Below are 26,227 nucleotides of genomic sequence, written 5' to 3'. Positions count from 1 at the left end.
AAAAGCCACTTTTACACAATGTATTGCAATCTCATTTACATAGCTTGAGAAAACTCATCACTGCCCCTAATCCACCCCTTTTGTTTTGATGATAAACTTTTGGTTCATTCATTGCTTTTTTGTATAATTTAACCAAGGAATTTCCTCATTTTGCAAGCCTAACGCTATAGATAATAAAGTTGCTGCTTTTAGCTTCATAAACATTCCCTGTGCAGTAAGTCACTGGTCTGCAGCTAGACCATTGGTGTACACTTGATTTACAGGAAGTGACTTCGTTCCTAGAAGCAACAGCAATGTTTAATCTATAGTATAGTGTTGTGTTATAAGGATCTGTATATTCTCAAATTAAAACACGTAACAGGTGAGCAAAGAACCAAGGCACCTTCAAGACAAGACAAGAGGGGATCATACTACTGGCTAGTTAGAAAATGCATTTTAATGTCTTGGTCAACACTCCTTATTAATATTATCAAAAGCTGAATCTAGTTTGCAGTCTTTTCATCTGAAGGCTGAATGTTTGCTGTCACCAACTGGTGATCTTTAGCTACTACGATAGGAAATACCCATACAATTCATTAGGAAAACGCAGTCGGTTATTTGAAGTGAAGCACTCTGTTGTCATGCCTAAATTAGTATTTTGTTAAAATTATTATTACTGTCAATTTCATTTTATATACAGCTTGGTAACTACTACGATTTTATTTGCAATATAGCATTTACTTTAAGTTAAGAGCAGCTTTTACTGTCAAATATACAGCTATGGCCAAACGTTTTGATTCACCCTATAGATTTAAAAAATGTTGTTTCATAAAGTCAAATGAAACCTGCTGCGCAATTGCATGTTAACTTATTTAATTACATACCATTTTGTAGTTTTCCCATATACTTAATGAAAAACTGACAAAAATTGAAAAAAGGGAGATGAAATACTGTACTACTATTATGGCTTCCGGTAGACTTTTGCGATACCATTGGTAGTTTCTTTGATTGCATGATGTTAAATAAAATATCTTAATTATGTTCATATAGTTTTTTTTTTATTTTTTAGTTTTTTTTTACTATTATTATTATTATTTTTTAAAATGATGTCTCAATTCAAAAATTCTAGGTGATGTCAAAGTTTTGTCATAGATGTAGGCTATAAAACTGAACAGAACACTTGTATTGGAATTGAAACATTCTATGTGTACTGTATAACATTTTTCCTCCTGAAAAAAACTGTTCTTTTGCCTTTATGTATTCCATATATAATATATGTGATTCTAATTCATGTGTTGTAGAAAAAGATACAGCATGATTTAGTATTGCACGCATGAAGATGGCCTGTGTATGTAAATATACGAGTGGCAAATATACAACTAAACAAATATAAATGTGTAAAGTATATCAACCCTAAAGTGTGTTTCTAATCTGTTGCTCAAGATTTGTGTTTGAATCATAAACATTTGATCTACAGGGTTGCAGCTGTTAGAGGAGAAGGACTTCTGTCACTTCAGCTCTGCCTCTCCCTGCAGCAAGTGGATGATGATGATGAAAAGACAACCCAAAACCTTAAAAATCACTTCTGCCAGTTACATAATATTAAATTACAGACAGATGGAAGCAAGGAAATATCCAGCATACACAGAAACATTCTACCTTTCCTAAAACTGTACCGCCTCCAGGACCCATGGTGTTCAAATTATTCCAACAGGGAATCTGTACTAAGTTACTGCAGTATTGCATGTGGAGATCCTATCCAGACCAATATACATTGTACACTGAAGCCTTTACAAATCCTTGTTTCATGCCGTTTCAAATTTGCGTTTGGCATAAATTGACACTCCTAGTGCTTGATAACCACTAACTGCCAATTGAAAAACATACAGCGTTCCTTCCAAGGCGGCCAATCTTCACAAACAAAAAGCTTTATTTTATTTTCTTTATATTTCCACCTACTGATAACCTTACATACATTCGTCTTTAAAAAAATACAATAAAATAAAATCATGTCTCTTGATCAAGAAACATATACACAACGATGCATGTGACCAGTAGCTCGCAGAATTGAAACCTGTGCTGGGACCAGGGCTGCCAGATTAGCAATTTTCCAGCCAAATTTGGCTTGTTTTTAAAACATCTAGTGGGTAAATATTGTCTTTGGCGGTTTGGCTATTTTTTGGCTGTTTTTACAGTGTATGTTTTTTTTTTCTTTTCCTTTTCATTTTGAGGTCGCCATCAGTGCAGGACTTCAATCACCACAATGCCCTGCATACTATACCACGCCCTCCCCCTTGGACGTGACTTTGTTCTGAAGCTCAGCATCCAATAAAATGACAAATCACAAAAATGCCCACACTTGCATTCAGCAAATCCGGCTGAAGAAAATGGTGAACCCGCCTACTTCTTTCCTCAGAACTGGTTAATATGGGGATTCTTACAGATGATTGACACTCGTATGTATTTGACCGGGGTTCTTGTTTAATTGTAAAATAGGGAGAATTTTTTCTTTTATTATTTGTTACAAATTAAGAACTGTATCAGTACAAATATAATTAGAATTTATTATTTTATAGACTATACACTGACAGTTGAGGACAATTTAATTTTACTTGGAATAAAATTTAAAAAATCGTGGATCGCATGATCTCACCACATAAGAAACAGCTGTGCTCGTACTGTAAATTGTGAGAAAAAAAACAGGCAAAGCCCATATATAAATAAATAAACTGTTAAATAAACATTACTTACCTGTTTGTTTTTTTTATCTTATATAAATATGTAGCACTTATGTATGCTTTTGTAATAAGATTTAAAAAAACACAATTTGGCTACTTTTTGGCTGGTTACTTCCAAAATTTGGCGGGGCGTTGCAAAAAAAATCTGGCAGCGCTGGCTGGGATCCCAGACAAATAAAAAAGACGTAAGACTGTGTGGCATGTTTCTAATTACTCTGCTGTCTAAACTGCATTCACCAAGATCCCTTGAACTTTGCAGGACCGCTTTGGGCCATTACTGACTATCATAAAAGAGACTCTTTTTTCACAGTGCAAGAGTGCTATTGTCTCTCTTCCATCTTTCATTCAAAACTTACTACACCTCGTCTTTGTACTATCTAGTAGTATGGAGTCTGATTTATTTTGAACAAACACTGTTGGCCTGGGACTAGCCACAACCCATTGAAACATGATGTAATCTGGATGAAAACTGATGGAGAACTACATAACCCACATGTTGTTATCATAAAGAGGTCAACTCCTGACTAGCTGGCCAATTGATGAGAAACACCATTTTGTTGCGGTATTCCACTAAGTTTTAGAAAACAAGTTTTGTGTGAGACTGTGGCAGGGTGCCCCGCCCCTGTGCGTATTTTGTGTTTTATGTCGTCTGTTATATGTATTATTGTAGTGGTGCATGGAGAGTGGGTTATGTAGCACAGGTAATACAAATGTATATTTGTATTTAGGCACGTGGAAATGCACAATCACTTCAAGTGCAGATTCAGATGGGTATTTGTATGGGGGCACGGGAAGTGCACAATTAGTCCACGTGCAGACTGTGCCGAGATTCAAGTGAATCATTGATTAGCAATCGAGTCTCAGCACAGCTGTATAAAAGAATGAATATTTCACGCACACAGGGTTGGGTGTAGAGTGAGGCAGTATGGGAGAGAGGGGAGAAATAAATTATAAAAGAAACCAATTGCTACTCGTGCTGGAAGACCAGCACAGTATTTGCTTTTTGTTAGTGTTTTGTTTGTCTATTTGTTTTGGCCACTGCACCGTTTTGTTTGTTCTGTGTTGCTGTTTACAGTAAACCGGCGCAACAGTACTAAACAGACTGTGTCCATTCATTCCTGGTCTGACGTCACCACACGAGCCACTGTGTCACAGATACACATTGTAAAAATAACCATTTAATTCACAGAATGGCCATGCTTCCGAACACATGTGCTTTAAAACAACAGGTGGCTATTGACTAGAGCACTGAGCTGTGTTCTGTTACCTGTAGTTATATCTGATTACAATGCCAGCTTGGGAAAATAACACTCACACATTTTAAAGACAGGTGAGGGTAAGAGGCAGTGGTGTAGTCAAGGGTATACGCAGGTAAACAGCGTTTACCCACTTTTAAGTTGGGCAATATAGCGTTTACCCACTTCTCATATAAGGGATACAGAGTTTACTCATTTCTATTCTCCTGTGATATGCAAACCCTGGGTAAAGACAAGATATTTTAACGGTGAGTGTCTGTGTTGTGTTACTGCGTGCGAGACTGACAGCTGAGAGCTCTCAGTCAGAACTGTGGCGCGAGCAGGGGGGTGTGGCCACTGGACTGCATGTTCTGTTTGTGTGTGTGAGTTTGTGATTGGTTGTTTATGTTCTCTTAATGTTCTGTTGTTAGGCATACTGGACCTGCAGGGCGGTGCTAGTAGCCTTCATCCTAGCCTGCAAAAGGACACTCACAGGACTGTTCACGTGAAGGGCACCATCGGGTCTGTGACTGTGAACAGCACCTGAGAGGGGAAATAACTGTATGGGGGGGGGCTCTGGTTGGCTGAGGGCCAATAACAATGTATCTGTTCAATCTGTTCAACTCCACCAAACAAGGGAGTTAACCCACTTTTTTATTTACCACTACACCACTGGTTAGAGGATAATCTGTAATAAATGCATACAACATGCAGACATTTATATAAACACAAAGGTATACAGATCAACAAATATATTTTAAAAGCGTGGTCTCTCAAAGATTCATGACCCATGTTAACATGAGAGGAGATATAGTAGTTCCTCTGGCACTAATCAGACAGCTGTGGCTACTGGATGATCACGGGTCACTGGTCCGTGTGTTCGGTTTTACGGTGCAGAATCAGAGAGGTTTGGATAACACTGCTTACTACCCACCGCCATTGAGTTGCCTGCAAGCAATGTAAAAAAAGACAGGGTAGTGCATTCAATTGCTTTTTTAATGTATTGAGGGCAGCTAGGAGCTGATTTGAATTTGTCTTTGGTCAGACAAACCATTAACCTGGATTAAGCATAAAGGAAAATTATTATTTTGCATTTTAAACCCCGTCAGAACAGGGTTGAGGCCAAAATTGGCAAATACTGAGCAGTCATTCTAGCTCTCAAATCCTTTTTAATGTTTGCCCAGGTCCTCATTTATTTTTTCAGAAGAGTGTGTGCCGAATCTTTTTTTTTTTTGGTATTCTAGTCCAGGCTTTTTGATCCCAGATTATGGGCAGTGGAAAGTAATGTTGGCCTTTCTAAGTTAAGGGAAACTATTTCCCCACACGTCTGCTGTATTTGAGTTCAGAAAGGAATACAAAAAACATTATAAAACCGCCTGTGGCAGGATGACAGAGGTTTGAGGCTCCCCCCCCCCCCCATTGTGCGCAGCACACATGGCCCCAACGGCCACCTCCCCCCTTAGTCCCAAAGTCCCGGACGAGGGGAAGCAAGTGGCCCAAGGGGGCGGCCATGGTGGGAGGTCCTCCTTCTCCCAATGCTGAGGGAGGTTCAGTCCACAACCCGGCGCCCTCTTGACGGGACCGAGACCTGGCGAAAGGGAACCAAGGTGCATTGTATGGGGCGTCGGGAGCGCAGGCAGGCGACCAGTCAGCTGCAGCCCCAGGCAGAGGTGCGAGCCCAGGCGACAGTGCAGCGACGTCTGGGCAACCAGGGGGAGCGGAGCAGGAGACCAGGCGACCTCCTGTGCCTGGTGGTGCTGCGACCTGGGAGTCAGGCCCAGCGACCAAAGGTCCAGACATGGAGCCTGGGTGTCCGGGAGCCCAGGCCGAGGGATCCAACCCCCAGGCGCCGGGCTGTGGCACAGGGGTGGTGGTCGGGGCTGTGGTGGAGGTGGTCTCCTCACCTACCCCCCCTTTTTCGTGGCCGGCAGCTCCCCTTTGTGAGGCTCCGGCCACAGTACTTCCTGCTGCCATTCAGGACTGGCAGCGACCCCAGGAGAAGCAGGACCCTCGGGAGGCGACGACGGCAGCGGACCCTTGGGAGGCGACGGCGGCAGCGGACCCTCGGGATAAGCTCGGGAGGGGAGCCCCTGGCCATGAAGACGGCAGTGGGTGCTCCACTTCTCCCTCGTACTCTGCAAACGGTGGCTGCCAAGGCGATGCAGAGCAGCAGGCAACCCCAGGCGAAGCAGGACCCTCGGCGACCCCAGGCGAAGCAGGACCTTCGGCGACCCCAGGCGAAGCAGGACCTTCGGCGACCCCAGGCGAAGCAGGACCTTCGGCGACCCCAGGCGAAGCAGGACCTTCGGCGACCCTAGGAGGAACAAAAGCAGAGTAGCAGGCGATGTGAGGCAGGCATCCTTGGGCGTGGCCAACATTGCAGGAACCTCCGGCAAGGGTGGCAGTAGCCAGAGTTCCTCTTCCCTGTTGGCAGCAGGAGGTAGACCCTCTGGACCCCCTGGCGGCGCTGGATCCTCTGGCCCCTCTGGCGCTTGGGACAGTAGCTCCACCCCAGGCGACGGAGGACCAGCAGCGACCCCAGGCGACGGCGGACCAGCATCTCTAGGAGAAAGCACACAGAGTTTCTCTAGACGATGCGGGCAGGCAGGCAACCCCAGGCGATGCGGACAGGCAGGCATCCTTGGGCGGTGCTGTGCCTCTTAGCCGCCGGGCAGTTTGCCCCCGCGCTCCCTTCAGCAGCCGGTACAGAGGCTCGGAGGGACCTCCAGCATCTTCTGCTGGCGGTGGAGGGAGAGACAGAGCCCGCTGTTCCCCCTCTGCTGGCGGTGGAGAGAGAGACAGCTCCGGCTGTTCCCCCTCTGCTGGCGGTGGAGGGAGAGACAGCTCCGGCTGTTCCCCCTCTGCTGGCGGTGGAGGGAGAGACAGCTCCGGCTCCTCCCGCTCGGGCCGTGGACGCACCGACTCCTCCCGCTCGGGCCGTGGACGCACCGACTCCTCCCGCTCGGGCTCCTCCCCCTCGGGCTGTGGACGTTCGGGCTCCTCCATCTCGGGCGACGGCAGCGGCTCCCCCTCTCTGGGCGACGGCAGCGGCTCCCCCTCTCTGGGCGACGGCAGCGGCTCCCCCTCTCTGGGCGACGGCAGCGGCTCCCCCTCTCTGGGCGACGGCAGCGGCTCCACCCCCTTTTCTTCAAGGAGGGGGATCTCCCCCATGTCTATCGCCAGGTATGCCAGGACCATGACGGCTATCTCCTGGAGGGACCCCGGGTCTCTCTCCCACTCCTCCCACCTCTCCCCATCTCGATGCCACAGCGTGCTGAGGGCTGTGGGGAGGTCGTGGAAGAGATCTGCTTCGGGGTGCACCAACCACTCCCAGATCTCCCATGATGGTGGTGAAGGCGGTGTTGGTGAGGTGGCAGCCGAGGACGGGGTTGGTAGCTGCTCCTGGTCCGGGTTGTGGGGGCATCCTGCCCAGCTGTGGCCATCCAGCTCACAGCGCCCACACCAGTCAGCTGGTGGCCCATCCGGACAGGACCTCCACCGGTGGTCCTCCTTCCCGCACCAGGAGCACCACAGGAACAAGCTCGCTGGGTCCTCCCACAGGGTTTGGGTTGGTGGTGGCGGCCGCTGCTGCCGCTGCTGCTGCTGCTTTCTTCGCTGCCTTTGTTTTTTCCCCATTCTGTGCACCGCTAAAAAAACCCTCCAAAAATCCAAAAATTAAAAAAAATTAAAAATTAAAAAAAAAATACTACTCTGAGCCTCTAGGTGGCGCTATCCCACTGTTGACACCACGTGTGGCAGGATGACAGAGGTTTGAGGCTCAGAGACAGTGGAAGGGGCAAAATAATGATCTTTATTAAACAAAAAATAATCAAATAAATAGGCACAAGGGCCAACAAAAAGGTTCAAACAAAATACAGAAATGTAGGCTGGGCATTCGCCTTCACTACAGTTTCTTTCTCAAAACTAAACAGCACAGCACACCAACAAATAAAACTCACCCCAAAAAACCTCCCACACAACGGGTTTCACCTGCCTTTTATAGTCTGTGGCTGGAGCCCAATTAACTAATAATTAACAATTAAACACTTAAGGCTCCAGCCACATTCTCACATGTATTTTACAGGGAGGAATTTAACCCCCTCCCTGCCAATCCAAACCAAAACAAGAATCACAAAAACATAATGAAAACAGTAAAACTAACAACAATACCAAACACATATTTATAGGGGCGAGCTAGCACCCCATCACACCGCCATGTAAAATTTACAGTGTGAGCATTCTTCATGGTGGCTGATAAAAAAAAGATTATGAAATCCCATAGAAGGGATGTCAATAAACTACTGCAAGTTCGGCAAATTAGTTTACTGGGTTTTTATGAGTTATTAACAAAATCATGGCATTGATTTCATTTTCCTTGCATTAAAAAAAAAAAAACAGAAGAAATGTCAACTTTCAGTCCCCAGTTTAATGCAAAACCAATGATAATGTATGTGTATTCTAAAAAAGGACATACTTATGCATTATTATTATTTATTTCTTAGCAGAGGCCCTGCTGCATTTAGATAATTACCATTATCTAAATGCATGCTGTCTAGCAGCTCACTATAATTTAGTAAAATTATGATAAAGTAGACATAAGGCTCTTTATGGTAAACAGGGGCAACATGAATGTTAAGAGAATTGTCAATATGTTTGCACTGTCACAATGAAAGTGTATTTGCTGGAGTCAGTGAGATCCCTGGAGAAATACAGATATCTTGTCGCAGAAACCTTGCATTGCCAAGAACCAGGAACAGAAATATAATACATCACCTCAACTGAGATTGTCAACAAAATACATTAAAGCCTTTCTATTGGTGAACTAATAATCCAGCGAATTTCTCAGATTGCTGGAGAAGAGGTTTTGAACACATAAATAATCTGAAGTGCTTTTTAAAACACTTGAAAAAATAAACAAGGACCTGGGGTCACAAATGGAGAGTATATAATGGGGCATTCAGAACAGAAAATAGGAGGCACTTTTTTACACAGAGAATTGTGAGTCTGGAACCAACTCCCCAGTAATGTTGTTGAAGCTGACACCCTGGGATCCTTCAAAAAGCTGCTTGATGAGATTCTGGAATCAATAAGCTAGTAACAACCAAACGAGCAAGATGGGCTGAATGGCCTCCTCTCCTTTGTAAACTTTCTCCATGTTCTTATGTTCTTAAAGATAAAAGCTTTTCTGTAACTAAATCAGGCAAGCATTAGTTTGCATCTAATAATGAGAGATTGTCACGACAGTTTAAGAGCATTTCCCAGCCTTCCCTAACAAAGAATTACATTATCCATTCATTTGAGACAGATATAGTGAAAGCTGTAGAAACACTTATAGTAAGCATTTTTTTTTAATACACATGCAGAAAAAAATATTACATTCATGGAAAAGGTTAATGTTTTTCACGTCACTCCTTAGTTAAGGATCAATTCATATAAATATCTCTAAATGTGTTATTAAAGGTTTTGGTGATTACTAACATCATTGATATTATTTGTTTATTTAGCAGATGCCTTTATCCAAGGCGACTTACAGAGACTAGTGTGTGTGAACTATGCATCAGCTGCAGAGTCACTTACAACTACGTCTCACCCGAAAGACGGAGCACAAGGAGGTTAAGTGACTTGCTCAGGGTCACACAATGAGTCAGTGGCTGAGGTTGGATTTGAACCGGGGACCTCCTGGTTACAAGCCCTTTTCTTTATCCACAGGACCGCACAGCCTCCTGATATGGCATCAGGGTACAAGCTTCAATTTAAGAAAGCTAGTTACCCCTTTAGTTTTCACGTTTCAATGTTTATAATTAAGGCTATGATATTGGCACAGTGACTTTTAGTACATTTCACGGGCGAGTTGTGGAAAAAAAAAAAAAATTCACGGAAAGGTCACCAAAAAATGTAGCTTTAGCTACATCAACGTAAACAAGAGCTTTTAAATATTATACCAAAACCAATAATATGAAGACATTTTGCTGTTGACTGCTGACAAGTTTAAATGTTACTTTAGAGTTCACAACTTAGTATAGGTCTTTTCACACCAACGTAACCTTTTTTCTTTTATTTTTTGGAATACTGTACAATGCAGGCTTTCACACCATAGCGAAACAGACGGTGTCAGAAATAAACTTCCTATTTCTCTGTGCATGTCCGACGTATATACAAAATCACCATGTCATAATTGTTTTTATTACCGTGTTCAAAATGAAACTGTATATATTTTTTCTTCAATAATAAGAACGACACATTTAAATTTGTTGTTTCCAAGCAGCCTACAGAGCACTGCCCCTTTAAAAATAAAAACAAACCAAAATCGTTGTAAATCAATTCACACAGGCAGGCACCGTGTCCAAGAAATGGGCATCACAAAGAGCAGAAAAGACTACAAAATAGATAAACCTCTTGTTGTATCTACAGTATACAGGAAATAAAAAAAGATGTTCAACAGCAGTCTGAAGTATGTTTAGTTTAAGAGAAAGTGAGTTTTATTTTCAACAGACTACTTGGGTACACTACATTGTATGAAAAAAGTTTCAAGAAATAAAATGTAATATTAATATTTTTTAAAGAAGCAGGCCCACGTTTTTGTTTAAAAAATATTAACAAGCGCTGTATGTATGTGAAGATCACAACCGAGATTTTACAGTATCATACGATCTGTGTTCATTCACATGCTCGCTCAGCTACAAAATACAAATCTCATTCGCTGACCTACATAGCTACACGTAACAATTTACAGATACTCGCAGATTTGTATTTTCAATACATGACATACTGCATTTTTAAAGGAAATAAAGGAAGTGCCTAACAAATTTGTTTTTACATCCATTTCCAAGATTTCACTGACTTTTGTTCAAATTCATGATTTTCAAGATTTCCATGACCACCGTGACCTCCATGACAAAATCGTAGCCTTATTTATAATCACTTATAATAGTTGCCTAAACTAAAGTGTCACCATAAATTGTTACTGTTTATGACGCATCTACAGATTCAAAGGGCTTTGTGATGGCGGTCCTCTATGAAAGGCGCTATATAAAATAAAGATTGATTGAATAAAGTTGATTGACTGATTGTTTATAAATATCAAACTGAAAGTATTAAATAAAACATTATTGAGACATTGCACCATGCAAAATAATTTTAGCAAACAATTTTACCAAACAACAAACAAAAGGTAAGGTTACAGTTATAAAGCTAGAACAAAATCTAATGTCCTTGCTCTTTAAAATCTTTAAGCAAGCATTGGATTTCACTTTTTACAAAAAGGGTGTATGGATTCAATATGATTACAATTATAGCATGGTAGTTTTCCTAATGCTTTCCTGGAAGGAGGGGGTGGTTGTCTCACCAGGGATACTTGGAGCTTGTCAGAAAGCAGAAGAAATATGACACCACCGTTCCATGCGGAAACAGCCAGGGCATATTTAATGCATTTTACCCTGGGTGACCTGTCTCCACATGGCATCTGTTGGTTAGCATGAGGGTGTTAGCACAACCTGCTGCTCCCAGTCCTTTCCCTAAAGTAACCAAACAACAAAGGATCTGGCTATTTTATACAGATGACCATCCCCAAATTGGCAATCAATTAACCAGTTTGGGAATGGCCACATTCCTCACGTATGGGGTTTTGACCACATCCCTGCCAAACTTCAATTCAAAGTATACAAACTTTATTTATAATTACGGCTTGAGGTTTTTGGTTTTAACCGATAATAACCAAAAAACACCCCCGATAAACCGATAACCGATAAACCTGAATTTCAGCAACATATTTTTAATAATGTCAATCATTCAACCCTTTCTAGATAAAGAAAACGTCTTTCAGAAGGCGGCCTGTGTGCAAAGACATGGCTACTGACCAATCTGCATTTTTTTTATGGAAAAAAATAAAAACCGAAAAATGCAAGCCCTATTTATAATGTAAACACACGCAATCAAACTTTTTACATGTAAGGCCACTGCCCTGCCACATAAGGCTATACCTTTTCCTAGTTAAAATATCAACAGGAATGTATCTTTATATGACATTAAAGTGTTAGAGAACACTACAACGTTTACATGAAATGTACCTTACCTTGGCTGTGTCCCGTGTTGTCCGTATCGCAGTGCTTTATTTTATTGCCGATTTTTGACATTTTTACTCACATATCATGGGTCATAAATCAACTGGGCAAAACGAATCCCGCTTAAAGATCGCAATGCAACCATTTTCTGTATCCACAATACACCACTCATTTCAATCAGAGCACTAGGATTATTGCAGGAGGAAGCATGAACTGCGATGTTTTCTCCTGATGAACGTTCCTAAGTAAAAGTTGAAAGAAAGTAATTCCCTTGTTGATTTATCCATGATGTGTGAATACAAATATCAAAACAATCGGGAATATGTAGAAAAAGAAAATCTGCGATATGGGCAACATGGGATACAGCAAAGGTAAAGGGTTTCTTGTAAAGTGTTACAGGGGGTTCTGTAACACTTTAAGTAATGTATCAAGAAGCTAACCTTGAATTACCATAAAATACTGTATATCACTTTAAATTGGTTCTAATTTCCCAAGACTCTCAAGTGCTCATCTCCTTTGTAATATTCACCTTGTTAACGCATTTCACCAGCTTCCATACCTACAGCATTGTTCTCTCTTAGTGAGCCTGGGGAAGATTTCCCAAGCAACACAAACCACTTCTTCAATTGTCATCGCAGATTTTCTTCCTACAGATGTCAGGACTGCCCAGTCCCTGACCACATTCCGGCGCCTCCTTAAGACTCACCTCTTCAAAGAGCACCTGTAGAACTCCTCTGTTTATATCCTGGTACACTATCACCCTTCATGTAAATGTGCTTTATTTTGCTCTTATCAGCCCCCTATTTTACTGCATTTAATCCTGTACTTCAGAATACTGTAATCTGCCAAGTGTTTAACCTGTAATACTTTGTATTTAATCACATCCTGATGTAACTATCACTATTTAATCATATCCTGATGTAACTATCACTATTACCTGCTGTATTATTGAATTGTGGTTTGTCAAACTTGTACTTTGCTTGAACAAAAGTTATTGTATTTCTTGCTCTTATTGTATTACTTGTATTGTAACGCTTGAAATGTTTTTGCTTACGATTGTAAGTCGCCCTGGATAAGGGCGTCTGCTAAGAAATAAATAATAATAATAATAATAATAATAATTAATAGGTTGCTTTAATATTTTAGATCTATAACTTGTTTGTTTTTTGTTAAAATGTTGTAGAATTTGATATGCCACTGATCACCAGTTATACCCTACAGACTGCACCTAATCAAAGTAAAAATTGATCAGCGACTTATTAGCTGTGCCGCTTGTCTGATTACCTCATTTTTGCTCGGTTCATATATTCCGGCTCTAATTTAGTAAGACCTTGCGTCATGGATACTGCATCAGGATGCAAGCTTCCAATAATTGAGTTCAGTGGAAAAAGACGAGTCAATTTGAGAAAGCTAGTTAAGAATCATTGAAATCATTGTCACATTTTGTGCAGAAACCAAAGTATCTGACCTGATAATAGCCAGCAGTTAATCAATGAACACACAGTCAAGCAGTTATCTTGTTTAAATTTACTGCGGTTGTCAAGGCGCTGAATATGGGTGGCCTCTTTCGACCCCTCTACTTCTTTGTTCAAGCTGAATGCGTACAATAATAGTGACCTCTTGCACAAGGAAAATTACATAAACCCTGGCTCAACTTGAATTCACTTAATCATCCCTGTCTACACTGAATTTAGCTTGAACAGTTCTTTCAAACACATTGCCGTGTGCTCTGTCTGTAAAGGTGGAGACTACCTTGGTGTATTTTGCTGCTACCAGCATGGGCTACATACTGCATTTACTTTAGATGCAGGAATTACAACAAGCATTCTCATAAAAACCGTGAAAGAAACATTTTAGTAAGTAATATTACATCAACATCACACTTGATACAGCATTTCAGTAGTTTAGAACAACCCTCAACCACACAGAACGTAATAAATGGTATTTATGTGATGATTGTGCCATTTAATAACCCAACTAGCATGTTGATCATGATTGAAGCCTGCAAATCACTAAGGAAATATATCACTTGGGCATTACAAGGTCACACTGCATTTTTTGGACTATTCTCCTAAAAATAATATTTACAAAACACATGGCAATTCAAATGGTAGTTTTTGTATTACGTGCTGAAACAACCACATAATGCAGATAAAAGCTCAAACTATTATGGGTAAAGATATATCATGTCCCTTTGCATCCAGTCTTACAGTTTCAGCCCCTGCCAGCTGGATTTAGCTTGAAGTTAATGTGCAGCTAACTAATCATTAACTTTAGTTCCTGCTTTTGTGATTATCAGGGCATGCAGACAGATGAACTGTTATTGTAAATGCATAAAAAATAAACACCCAGCAAGTGTGTGTAGTGGCTATACAATTTATTTGTCTGACAGTATAACAGGAAATGTGCATCTTGCTTGTTAATTGCAGATACTGCTCTTGTTGCAGACCCATTGCCTTTTTGTCACCATTGAAGCATTTTGTCACCAGGACTTTTCTAGAAGATTAATGGTAAATTGTGGTCTTTATCTATCAAATGGAGAGTATTCGATTCAAGTGGCCGATCTAAATAATGCTGTCCTTTAAATCATTAAATAGGACCCATCCTCGCGTATTATATGTTTTTGCATGCAAAAATCCATTTCAGCGAATCACAAACACTTCAGTTATCTCAGTGTTGGTATTTATATCCAGCAGAATTTAGATCAATTGAATATACTCCAATGTCTCTCTCTCTTTCTCTCTTTCTTTCTCTCTCTCTCTCTCTCTCTCTCTCTCTCTCTCCCTCTCTTTCTCTCTCTCTCTCTCTCTCTCTCTCTCTCTCTCTCTCTCTCTCTCTCTCTCTATATATATATATATATATATATATATATATATATATATATATATATATTAGTTTCTATTCCATTCAAAAATAGCATGTCAAAAATATTTCACAAACCCAGTTATGAGCTATGAATCTGAAATTGGCTCAATTTTATCTTTCTCTTACCTTTTCAGGTTTACCAACCATCCTACTGTATATACTGTGGATTTTAGTTAAGTCCAATAGTTCTGTGGAATCTTAAGAACCAAATGGTCTTTGACAAGCTCATTCCAGCCATGCAAGGCTGCCATGTTGTGAGTTGAAATCTTATTAAAATGGTTCCCTTCAATGTGTACAATATATATTCAAAGGCCATACACTGAAAGAGTTAAAAGTCAGGCTCAACTATGTATTTTCAAAGAAATTCTAAGAATACTTGACAGCACAGCTGTGAAAGTCATTACTAGACAGCTGGTGGTCAGAGCACACGCCAACATGAATCCATTCTGTTTTGCTACATTGATAGGAACCTACAGACCTCACCACAGGGTTTGATAACAATCATTTACATATGTCCCAAGCATTTGACCTTTAACAAATTGACAACATACTGCTCTGATTCATTTATTAAACATGTTGGCAAGTTTACTGCCAGTTGAATGCATGGGGCTCAGTGCTAGCTGAAGACCTCCTATATCTATTGTGACAGATAGCTCTACATTAGTTAAGGCTACCTGTACAGCAGGTGGATGGATGGGTTTATTTTATTCCATCTGTAATGGTTCAAGCTTTAATTAAAGAGACAGCTGAAAATACTTGAATGTCCACAAAAAGCCATGACCAACGTGATACCAACTGAATTATAGGCTCTGAAGCACAAATTATTAGCATTTTTTTCTCTTCTTGCCAAGTGTTGTTTTCCCACTTATTATAATGTTGAATCCGTCAAATAAAAACATCTGGTGCACTGCATTTCTAGTGTGATTTGTTCATTAGAAACCTGCTGCTTCGCTCAAATGGCAGTATAAGGTACACATCTATTATTGTGTTGTGTAGACAAAAGAAAAGAAAGATATGGACAATGAGGCCATGCTGGTGCTGAAATAGGATACACTGGAGATTTAGGAGACTGCTGCCTCTCTGAGTCATTAAGGCTGCATATCAAAGGGTTTTTTTTTCTGTTGGATACTGGTAATACCATTTGTATGTTAATTGCCAGAAACAGTGTTTTAATTGCTTTAGACACACCTATCACGTCTAACATATTTTTTTTCTGCTTTCTGTTCCATCACAAATAAAACTATAAACAGTCTGCCAAATGTGTATTTCGTCCATCTGGGTGATCATACTGTGTGTTTCCCAGTTAGCTATATTCTACAAAACAATCCATTAGTTTTACCACACTGTGTTTGTTAAATAGAGGTGACTGTAAGTACTTTTAAGTTGTTTTTGTATAAAACTGAGTAAAACTTTTTGTAAATTGTGTAAAAGTGTATTAAAAGAATATACAGACGTGCTCAAATTTGTTGGTACCCTTACAGCTCATTGAAATAATGCTTCATTCCTCCTGAAAAGTGAAGAAATTAAAAGCTATTTTATCATGTATACTTGCATGCCTTTGGTATGTCATAGAATAAAGCAAAGAAGCTGTGAAAAGAGATGAATTATTGCTTATTCTACAAAGATATTCTAAAATGGCCTGGACACATTTGTTGGTACCCCTTAGAAAAGATAATAAATAATTGGATTATAGTGATATTTCAAACTAATTAGTTTCTTCAATTAGTATCACACATGTCTCCAATCTTGTAATCAGTCATTCAGCCTATTTAAATGGAGAAAAGTAGTCACTGTGCTGTTTGGTATCATTGTGTGCACCATACTGAACATGGACCAGAGAAAGCAAAGGAGAGAGTTGTCTGAGGAGATCAGAAAGAAAATAATAGACAAGCATGGCAAAGGTAAAGGCTACAAGACCATCTCCATCTCCAAGCAGCTTGATGTTCCTGTATATATATATATATATATATATATATATATATATATATATATATATATATATATATATATATATTATAAATCACAGATAAACTACGGTAAAGCATAACAAACTATAAAAATACTGTGTCAATGTAACAAAAATAAGGTAACAAACATGCTAACTGACAACTGTCTGGACACCAAATAAAGAAATGTTCAATTTGGCTGCAGATCAGGATTTGCCAGTTACTGTATTGTCACAGGTTCCCCTGACTGATACATGAGTGACGGTTTTATAAAACCACTAGATTATGATGCGGATCCAGAAAAAATGTATTAGAACACCTCAATTTCTTATTTATATCCTTTATATACCTACCTGCATGAAAACCTCTGGGTGTGAGAATTCCATTAAAGTGGTTTGATTTCATATGGACAACAAATATGCATATCACACCATTATATCAGAAATAGTCCATAAATGCACATAAGTTTAGTATAAAAATGGAATTTTCAAACAACATTACATTTACAATAACATTCATACAGTTTATATTGCAATTGAAGTTACAGTACTGGAAAAGAACATTCACCATTCTGTACTGTGCTGCATTTAAATGGTATATTAGGCAGTGAAAAATACATTCAAACAAAAACTTTAAGCCAACAGCTTACAACACTGAAACCAACAGTAATGAATAAAACATTAAAAAAGACTATTATACTTACAATATAAAGTGCAAGTGCACTTATGACAGGAGCAGTACTGTTGGCTAGCACTTGCTTCTACTTTATCAAATGCAATATCGGCAATGCTACAGTACTTTAACTTTGAACTTTGTTCAGTTAGTTAACAAATAAAAAAATATTTCGAATAGTCGGCTACCTACACAGTTCAGTCGTTACTGACGTGTGCGTTCCTGTCGCTTCCTGGTTGTTCTTAGCCCATGCGCATGTCTTGGGAAGGATTAATGAGAGTAAATAATGAGCAATATAATGCTTGTGTGAAAGTTATATGTAGTATTTTAACAGAATCAATCTGTTACACTGCTGATCGATGTCTAAATGAGAGTGACAGATTAATAAGAGGTGGACAAAATGGGTGCTGACTGTACTGTACTTTGAAGTCACTTAACTTTACCATCACTAATTCTTTTTATACCTAGTTGCAGATAAAAAAAAGTGTTCAGGTTTACGATTTGTTTCATGTTGCTTTAGTCCCCTTCACCAGACTACACGTAACATTGCAAGAGCCATGTGCTTGTTATTTACTCAGGTGTTATGAGGTCAGTCTGACAACCTTCCGGAAGATATTTCACTGCAATTGTGCCAAACCCACAGGGATGCATTTCCCCCAACACATGCTTCATTCACTGACCCCCTTCCTATACCGCTAACTGGCTATAGGACACACGACTGCTTTGGGAACATTCAACACAACTACCTCATTGGGAAAAAAAGGTTTACTGTATTACTTTGTAAAGAAACCAAACCAAACATTAATACTTTAAGGGGCTGACTGTCTGCTTCATAACCTTACTTTTTTGGCTGTGGATATATCTGTCAAAATCATTACATACAATAAAATATTCTCTGATAAAGTGTCATTTATGCTATAGTGAGGAAGCCAACCACTGTACCTATTCAATGCAGGCAGCTGGTTATAATCAAAGCTACAGTGCTTGAATAAAAATAAATCATCTTATTCATATCTTATGAATATCTCTTGTAGAAATGAGGATCCTCAAGCCCTGAGGTTGATAAGTATACAGCACTGCTATTTTAAATATACTATAAAACAGAATACATCTAAAATTCTACAGCGTGATAACCCTGCATAGGTCATCTGTTGATAGTATTAGTACTGTATTATAGCATTATTTCTAAGAATTGCATATTTTAATCCCATAAACGTCTGATTATTTTATTAAGGACTCTCCTCGTCAAACGGCAACGCACTCCCGTCAGATTGGTCTGGGATATACCTCATTAAAAAGAGCACACATTCCACCATCTGTAGGGCTACTTTCTCCTCACGCACATGTGTTTAATGTTTCCTTTGGACCTGCTCTGTAAAATGATTCTCCAGCAAAAATACCTTGTGACTTTCAGCACACTTTGGCACTACAGGAGGTCCAATGGAAAATGTTGTTATAGCAACAGGACATAAAAAATTCATATGGCTAAGACTATGGCCCAAGCCATTAGAACTAATTGCATGTACTTGATTTTGTATGAAAGACTTCTTTGTACTGCTGGGATAATGCCAAGTATTAAATATCCATTTCCAAATTAAGGAAATAAGTTATGATTTGTATTTAATTTTTTTAACCTCAGCTCCACAACAGCAGTGCAGACTGTAATTCTGAAGCATACAGTGAACATTAGTTTGAAAAGGTAAGGTGTTTTTGCCACAGGGACTAGCAATACACCACTAAAAATGATGTACACGTGATGTTATGAGGCTATGCTTAACACATAACCTTATAATTCAAACTGTACTGTATATACTGCAGTACTGTATATTTACAATGCATGTTAATAGCATTGTCTTTTTTTCTGTGAGTGAAACAAATTGTATTTCATGTTGTATTCATACGTTTCAGTAGGTTAACAGTCACTTCAGTGTATCTCATGGCTCAAGCAACCAGTCGGCACTCTTATGGTGTTATGTAATACCAGTCAAATACACTGTCAACAACTCTCTGTGAGTTAACAAGATGCCATAACATAAAATGCAGAGCATTGTGTTAAAATGTTGTAAAGCCCCCATTACAAGACTAACTTGACTACCATGTGTTTCTAAAAAAAGAAAAAGTTAAACATACATTTTGCAACGTAATGGTTAATGGCTTTTACAAGAGATACAATATTTCAACAAAACAGAACCTGCTGTGCTCTTTGTAATAATTGTACTGTAATTAGAACAGTGCAAAGCTGTATACGTGTTGTTTGCACTACCACCCGCCCCCAGCACTTCAGAACACAGAATCAAAAAGTGTTCCAGAACCTTAATGACTGTATTACCTTTCGCTGTGTGCCTCTGTTCTGTACTATTCAAACAGCAATGCTTTTTTTTGTGTGTGACCCAAAACAATGCATCCCCTGAAGATTAATTTAAGGGGCTTGCATCAGACATCGGACGGTTTGTAAGCATGAGGAAAATATATACATGAAAAAGCATGTGATGTGAATCATTACTATTACAGCGGTTAAAACAATGTGTCAGTTATACAGTAAACTCTAATGGAACCGTATTGAGAGAATCATAGAACACAGGTGTGTACCAACTGTAAAGACACTGGTGCCTATTCAATGTTCTTAACAGATCTTAATACCGCCGCCCTGAAATTTGACGACCCTCATTTCACTGTATTTCTATTATATGTAGTTGTGTACATCAGTAGCAGTGTGTTTGTTATTGGCTTCCTCTTTTACATAATACTCAACTTAATACAGTTTATAACAAACCTCAGAATATATTGCATATCATAACTCTGAAGTACACTGTGTCAAGTTCTGCTGTCTAGTCTAAGAAGGGTAAGCCACAGCACATTGCTGGATTCCAAAATGGGCACTGAAACTTCACTTCAGAGGGAAACATTACAGCTGTGCTATCTAGGGTCTTGAATGACCTGTCCTATTTCAAACACAGCAGAAATAATGTCTACCTCCTCTGCTAACGAGTCCATGAAGTATTTAGTGAATACTTAATGCAAAAAAAAGATCACGTCCAAATGATAATTTATTAATTACCAGCTCAACCATTGTCCAAACTTCATTTCTTTCAAATCTGTAAGTCATTAAAAAAATGACGACTTAAACAACTTTCAATATGTAATAGAATACCACTATTATTATTATTATTATTATTATTATTATTATTATTATTATTATTATTATTATTATTATTATTATTATTATTGCCAATAATAATAATAATAATAATAATAATAATAATAATAATAATAATAATAATAATTTTCAATAGTAGTACATACTAAAAAAGACAACAACATAACAATAAAGAGTATGGTATTGCTACTATTGCATATAAATATGAATCATATAAATCCCCAAACTTTTTCAACTTTTGTAAAACTTTTTTAAAAATCTGAAAATAATCTAACCTGACATCAGTTACAACGCACACTGACCGTCCCTGCAACAACAATGTAACTTAAACATTCAACACTAAAACATCTTGTCGCATATATAGTAACGGTAACGCTCTTCCAATTGAATTCAAGTACCAGGACGTTTTAAATTCCTAACCAAAAGTGACCAACAGATTACCAAATATAAAAATTAAAAATTAAAATTAAAAAGTGCTAGCAAAGACACTTTGGTTTGCAGGCCTAGAATCAACCAGAAAAACAAAAACAATGAATACATTTATACTTTTTTACATTACAAATTCCGTTTAATTTCAATAGAAAGTTTCACTTACCCGATCTGGTTTTGATGATTTCATTGAATTCATCCCCAACCGAGTCCTCTCTCTGATCTTCGGGACGTCCTGCTTCAGCCATTGCTAACCTTAAAGTAAAGTGTAGTAGCAAGCAGATCCGTAGAATCCTTTTAATGTGTGAAACGAGAAAGTCTGAAGAACCACGGACAAATACAATGAAGAAACTGAAGCTCGAGCTCAGCTCAGTAGTACCTACGTGCAATACACCCGGAGGGACAAGGGAGCAAAATAGGATGCCAGTGACATCAGGAAAATGAACTGTCAAAGCATCCAGATCAGTGAAAACAGGTGTTGATCTGTCTCTTCCTTAAAATAGACGTGGGTCTGAGAGGTACGCGAAAGCAGAGCAGGGATGAATAAAACCTGACATGCAATAAATCAACATCGACTTCCAAACTCCTGGAACTTTTATTTCCGAGGCGATCAATGCAGAAGTAGCAATAAGCGAATATACACTAAGCAAACAATCCAGGCATTCATGATTCAGTGCATCCGTCGATGTTGTGCCCACTCACTGTACTGCATCTACACTGTAAACTGACTTAGGACGAGTTGCGTGCCAGTGTGTTTCAGATGCAATGTTTTCTAAATAGCTACATGTATATGCCTAACTTTGGCAATACTTTTATTCGCAGTAGCCAACTGTCTGGAAGGATACAGTTACCGCTAGTACTCGCTTTGGAACAGACTGCTAATAGCAGAAGAGCATTTTCTTCAGTCAGAAGAGCGGGCGGAGGCTGGGAGGGAGGCGACGACTTACCACTGCGCTGGCAGTTGTGGTTCTGTACTGAATATGTATTATTATAAAAACGTAATTCACAACTCAGCAGAACCTGGCCAATAATTAATTATTAACACGTTTGATTTTTGCTCCCTTTGTTTCAGAAATGCAGTGTCTTAATGTTGTATTAATAATTGTATTCAGTAAATGTATATTTAAGAAAGTGCAAAGGTTAAAGACACATTTTCAGAAATCAGTATTATGATTGTATACAGATATATGCAAAATATTATTATAACTGCGCATCCCTGCTACTAAGTTCTTTCTTTCTAGTTTTATACAGTTTATTCCACCATATCAGAAAAAAAAAAAAACCCTGCACACTTACTTAACAACAGGGCCCAGACCGTCCCATGTCCTGAGACTGTTCAGGAATGTATAGCTCTGTGTATATGGCAAGTTCAACTCAGTATGCAGTCTTGTGAAATTAGTAGCAGTTCTGGTACGTGAAATGTGCCAAAGACAACCTGGTGTTGAGGACCACCTGTTTAACCAGTTACCTTCACAACATATTACATCAATTGCATCCATTTAACCAGCTGTAGAAAATAAACCATCTGTATTAAGGATTTACCTGTGCTGCAGCAGCCTTATCTTTATGCCTAGCTGCCTGGTGTGCAAACTAATTTACACCTGTTCCAGTCTGAAGAGGATAGGGCAGTTGTGATTTGAGTGAACATGTCCTCATAAAAAGTAATTGGGCCTGATTTACTAAGCTTTTGCACAAAGTGCTTTGTTTGCTATTACATTTTTTTTCCTAAATTGTGTAAAAAAAATACAACATTTTTGAAGTGTTACTGCACTATTTTATAACTAATTGCAAATTGTGATGTTTTTTTTATTGTATTACTTTTTTAATGTCTGCTATAAGGATATCGCCACCATAATTATAACCTTGGTGCAATAAAGGAGGTGTGGCAATGGGCTATCAACCACTAACCACTCATTATTTAAACCCCAGTCAGACACCAGCATACAACCTTTGGGTAGATATACACTTATAAACGTTGATCCCGCAAAAATTAGCTATAATTTTGCATTTCATCTATGCTTTTCCTGTGGTTATACTCATTCATCATAGTATACCATGGTTTGCCATGTTTTTAATATGCTTTACCATACCTCTCGGTGGTTTCTAAGCTTGCTTATGATTTATTACACTTTGCTACATTTTTACTATGGTAATTTTTACTGCATTTGTACCATTATGTTCCCAAGTCCACTGCTCAAATGACCCATGATATGAATGAAGATGTGAACACTTTCAAAAGAAATGTTCATGTTTAAGGTCACCAGCTTTATAGTAGGGAGGTACTGTGTTAGGAATTACTTGTGTTCGCTGGGCTCCCCTTGCCTCTGTTTATAGTTCACAAGAAAAGTAACCGAGACGGAGATATCAGTTGAAGACAACTTATATAACTTTGCAACACATGAAACTCTTTGATTAAAAAAAGACCTCAGAGATTGAAGCATGTGATTACCCATGGGGGTGACTATGGTGGTTGAAGAAATGGGAAATACAGTAAATGACTGTTTCTGCTGATAAAAAAACATCAACAATAAAACACAATGCATTATTTTTTTTCCACATCTAATACAATTATTAGCAACAATTCAAAGAATGATACGGTACCCCATGAAGAAGCCAATTGTGCCTTTCTTTTCTAGCTATAGAGGTGCATTTAATAGTGCAGCCATGTGCACTGTAGGGAATTTGTTGACAAGATAAGAAACCACAAGCATAATAAAAATAAGAAGCTCATTTAAGCAGGTGAAGCAGATTTTCTCATGGCTTGGTTTTCTCTGGTACAAAGCAGTGGCCTGCCAAAATACCTTATTAGCCCAAGAAAAATTAAAACAATCCAAAATACACTTTTTTGGGAGTTACAAGTTAAAAGCCTAATTAAGTTCAATCTGCACATTTTCTCTTTAACTATATTGGTCTGATAATTTTGTTAAAAAGCTAAGTCTAAATGTAATGTATCAAGCTACATAAATACAGACGTGCTCAAATTTGTTGGTACCCTTACAGCTCATTGAAATAATGCTTCATTCCTCCTGAATAGTGAAGAAATTAAAAGCTATTTTACCATGTATACTTGCATGCCTTTGGTATGTCATAGAATAAAGCAAAGAAGCTGTGAAAAGAGATGAATTATTGCTTATTCTACAAAGATATTCTAAAATGGCCTGGACACATTTGTTGGTACCCCTTAGAAAAGATAATAAATAATTGGATTATAGTGATATTTCAAACTAATTAGTTTCTTTAATTAGTATCACACATGTCTCCAATCAGTCATTCAGCCTATTTAAATGGAGAAAAGTAGTCACTGTGCTGTTTGGTATCATTGTGTGCACCATACTGAACATGGACCAGAGAAAGCAAAGGAGAGAGTTGTCTGAGGAGATCAGAAAGAAAATAATAGACAAGCATGGTAAAGGTAAAGGCTACAAGACCATCTCCAAGCAGCTTGATGTTCCTGTGAACAGTTGCAAATATTATTAAGAAGTTTAAGGTCCATGGAACTGTAGCCAACCTCCCTGGGCACGGCTGCAAGAGGAAAATCGACCCCAGATTGAACAGAAGGATAGTGCGAATGGTAGAAAAAGAACCAAGGATAACTGCCAAAGAGATACAAGCTGAACTCCAAGGTGAAGGTACGTCAGTTTCTGAGCGCACCATCCGTCGCTTTTTGAGCGAAAGTGGGCTCCATGGAAGAAGACCCAGGAGGACTCCACTTTTGAAAGAAAAACATAAAAAAGGCAGACTGGAATTTGCTAAAATGCATATTGACAAGCCACAATCCTTCTGGGAGAATGTCCTTTGGACAGATGAGTCAAAACTGGAGCTTTTTGGCAAGTCACATCAGCTCTATTTTCACAGACGAAAAAATGAAGCTTTCAAAGAAAAGAACACCATACCTACAGTGAAACATGGAAGAGGCTCGGTTATGTTTTGGGGCTGCTTTGCTGCGCCTGGCACAGGGTGCCTTGAATCTGTGCAGGGCACAATTAAATCTCAAGACTATCAAGGCATTCTGGAGCGAAACATACTGCCCAGTGTCAGAAAGCTCTGTCTCAGTTGCAGGTCATGGGTCCTCCAACAGGATAATGACCCAAAACACACAGCTAAAAGCACCCAAGAATGGATAAGAACAAAACATCGGATTATTCTGAAGTGGCCTCCTATGAGTCATGATCTGAATCCTAACGAACATCTATGGAAAGAGCTGAAACTTGCAGTCTGGAGAAGACACCCATCAAACCTGAGACAGCTGGAGCAGTTTGCTCAGGAAGAGTGGGCCAAACTACCTGTTAACAGGTGCAGAAGTCTCATTGAGAGCTACAGAAAACATTTGATTGCAGTGATTGCCTCTAAAGGTTGTGCAACAAAATATTAGGTTAGCGGTCCCATCATTTTTGTCCATGCCATTTTCATTTGTTTTTTACAATATTATGTTGAATAAAAAATCAAAAGCAAAGTCTGATTTCTATTAAATATGGAATAAACAATGGTGGATGCCAATTACTTTAGTCAGTTTCAAGTTATTTCAGAGAAAATTGTGCATTCTTCGTTTTTTGTGGAGGGGTACCAACAAATTTGAGCACGTCTGTATATCTTGTGTTATGATTTTTTCAAAGAGAAATGTAATTGGTTAAGATGTGCAAATGCGGAATTGAAGTAAGTGCTTAATGCATTTAGTCCATTATATAGTATCCATTAAAAGTTTCCAGTACCCTTGTTGGAATTGATATAAACACTAGCTTTTATATAATCCTATTCACATTAAGGTCAATTCTCGTTAAAATGAACTCGGATTAGACACATTGCCTGATACTACGAATTTCCTACAAGGACCCGGGCAAATTTAGCAGTCTCTTTTTGTAAATTACTTACAATACGAATACACTGAACACAAATTTCCTGTTAGTGCGAATTATTTTGGAGCAATCCCCACCTCCACTGGAAGAACAGTTTGAATAAAAATGTAATCATCTGGGAAATGTAATCATCTGCATCTAAATCCACACCTCTGTTCGGTATTTTGGTGTTGTTTTGGGACGACTGATCCTATGATGCATTTTGAGTTGCGATAGTGCTCACTCATCAAAAACATTTCTATGAAGCAGCACAAAAATGTGCACTATCCATTCAGACAAAAGTGGAGGTGTTG

General features: G+C 39.0%; 1 protein-coding gene across 1 annotated transcript in view; it reads right to left on the bottom strand.

Annotated features, from left to right (window-relative positions):
* Nucleotides 1-21,526, bottom strand: part of LOC117405667 (dystrophin-like) — a 689,570-nt gene extending 668,044 nt beyond the window's left edge. Inside the window, exon 1 of the mRNA XM_034008883.3 lies at nt 21,248-21,526. Within this exon, the coding sequence (XP_033864774.3) occupies nt 21,248-21,329 (82 nt within the window). The 5' untranslated portion in view covers nt 21,330-21,526. The remainder of the gene's footprint in view (nt 1-21,247) is intronic.
* Between the last annotated feature and the right edge of the window lie 4,701 nt (nt 21,527-26,227).

Source organism: Acipenser ruthenus, chromosome 9 (genome assembly GCF_902713425.1).
Source record: "Acipenser ruthenus chromosome 9, fAciRut3.2 maternal haplotype, whole genome shotgun sequence".
Lineage (NCBI taxonomy): Eukaryota > Metazoa > Chordata > Actinopteri > Acipenseriformes > Acipenseridae > Acipenser > Acipenser ruthenus.
This window is presented reverse-complemented; position numbering and strand designations above follow the sequence as displayed.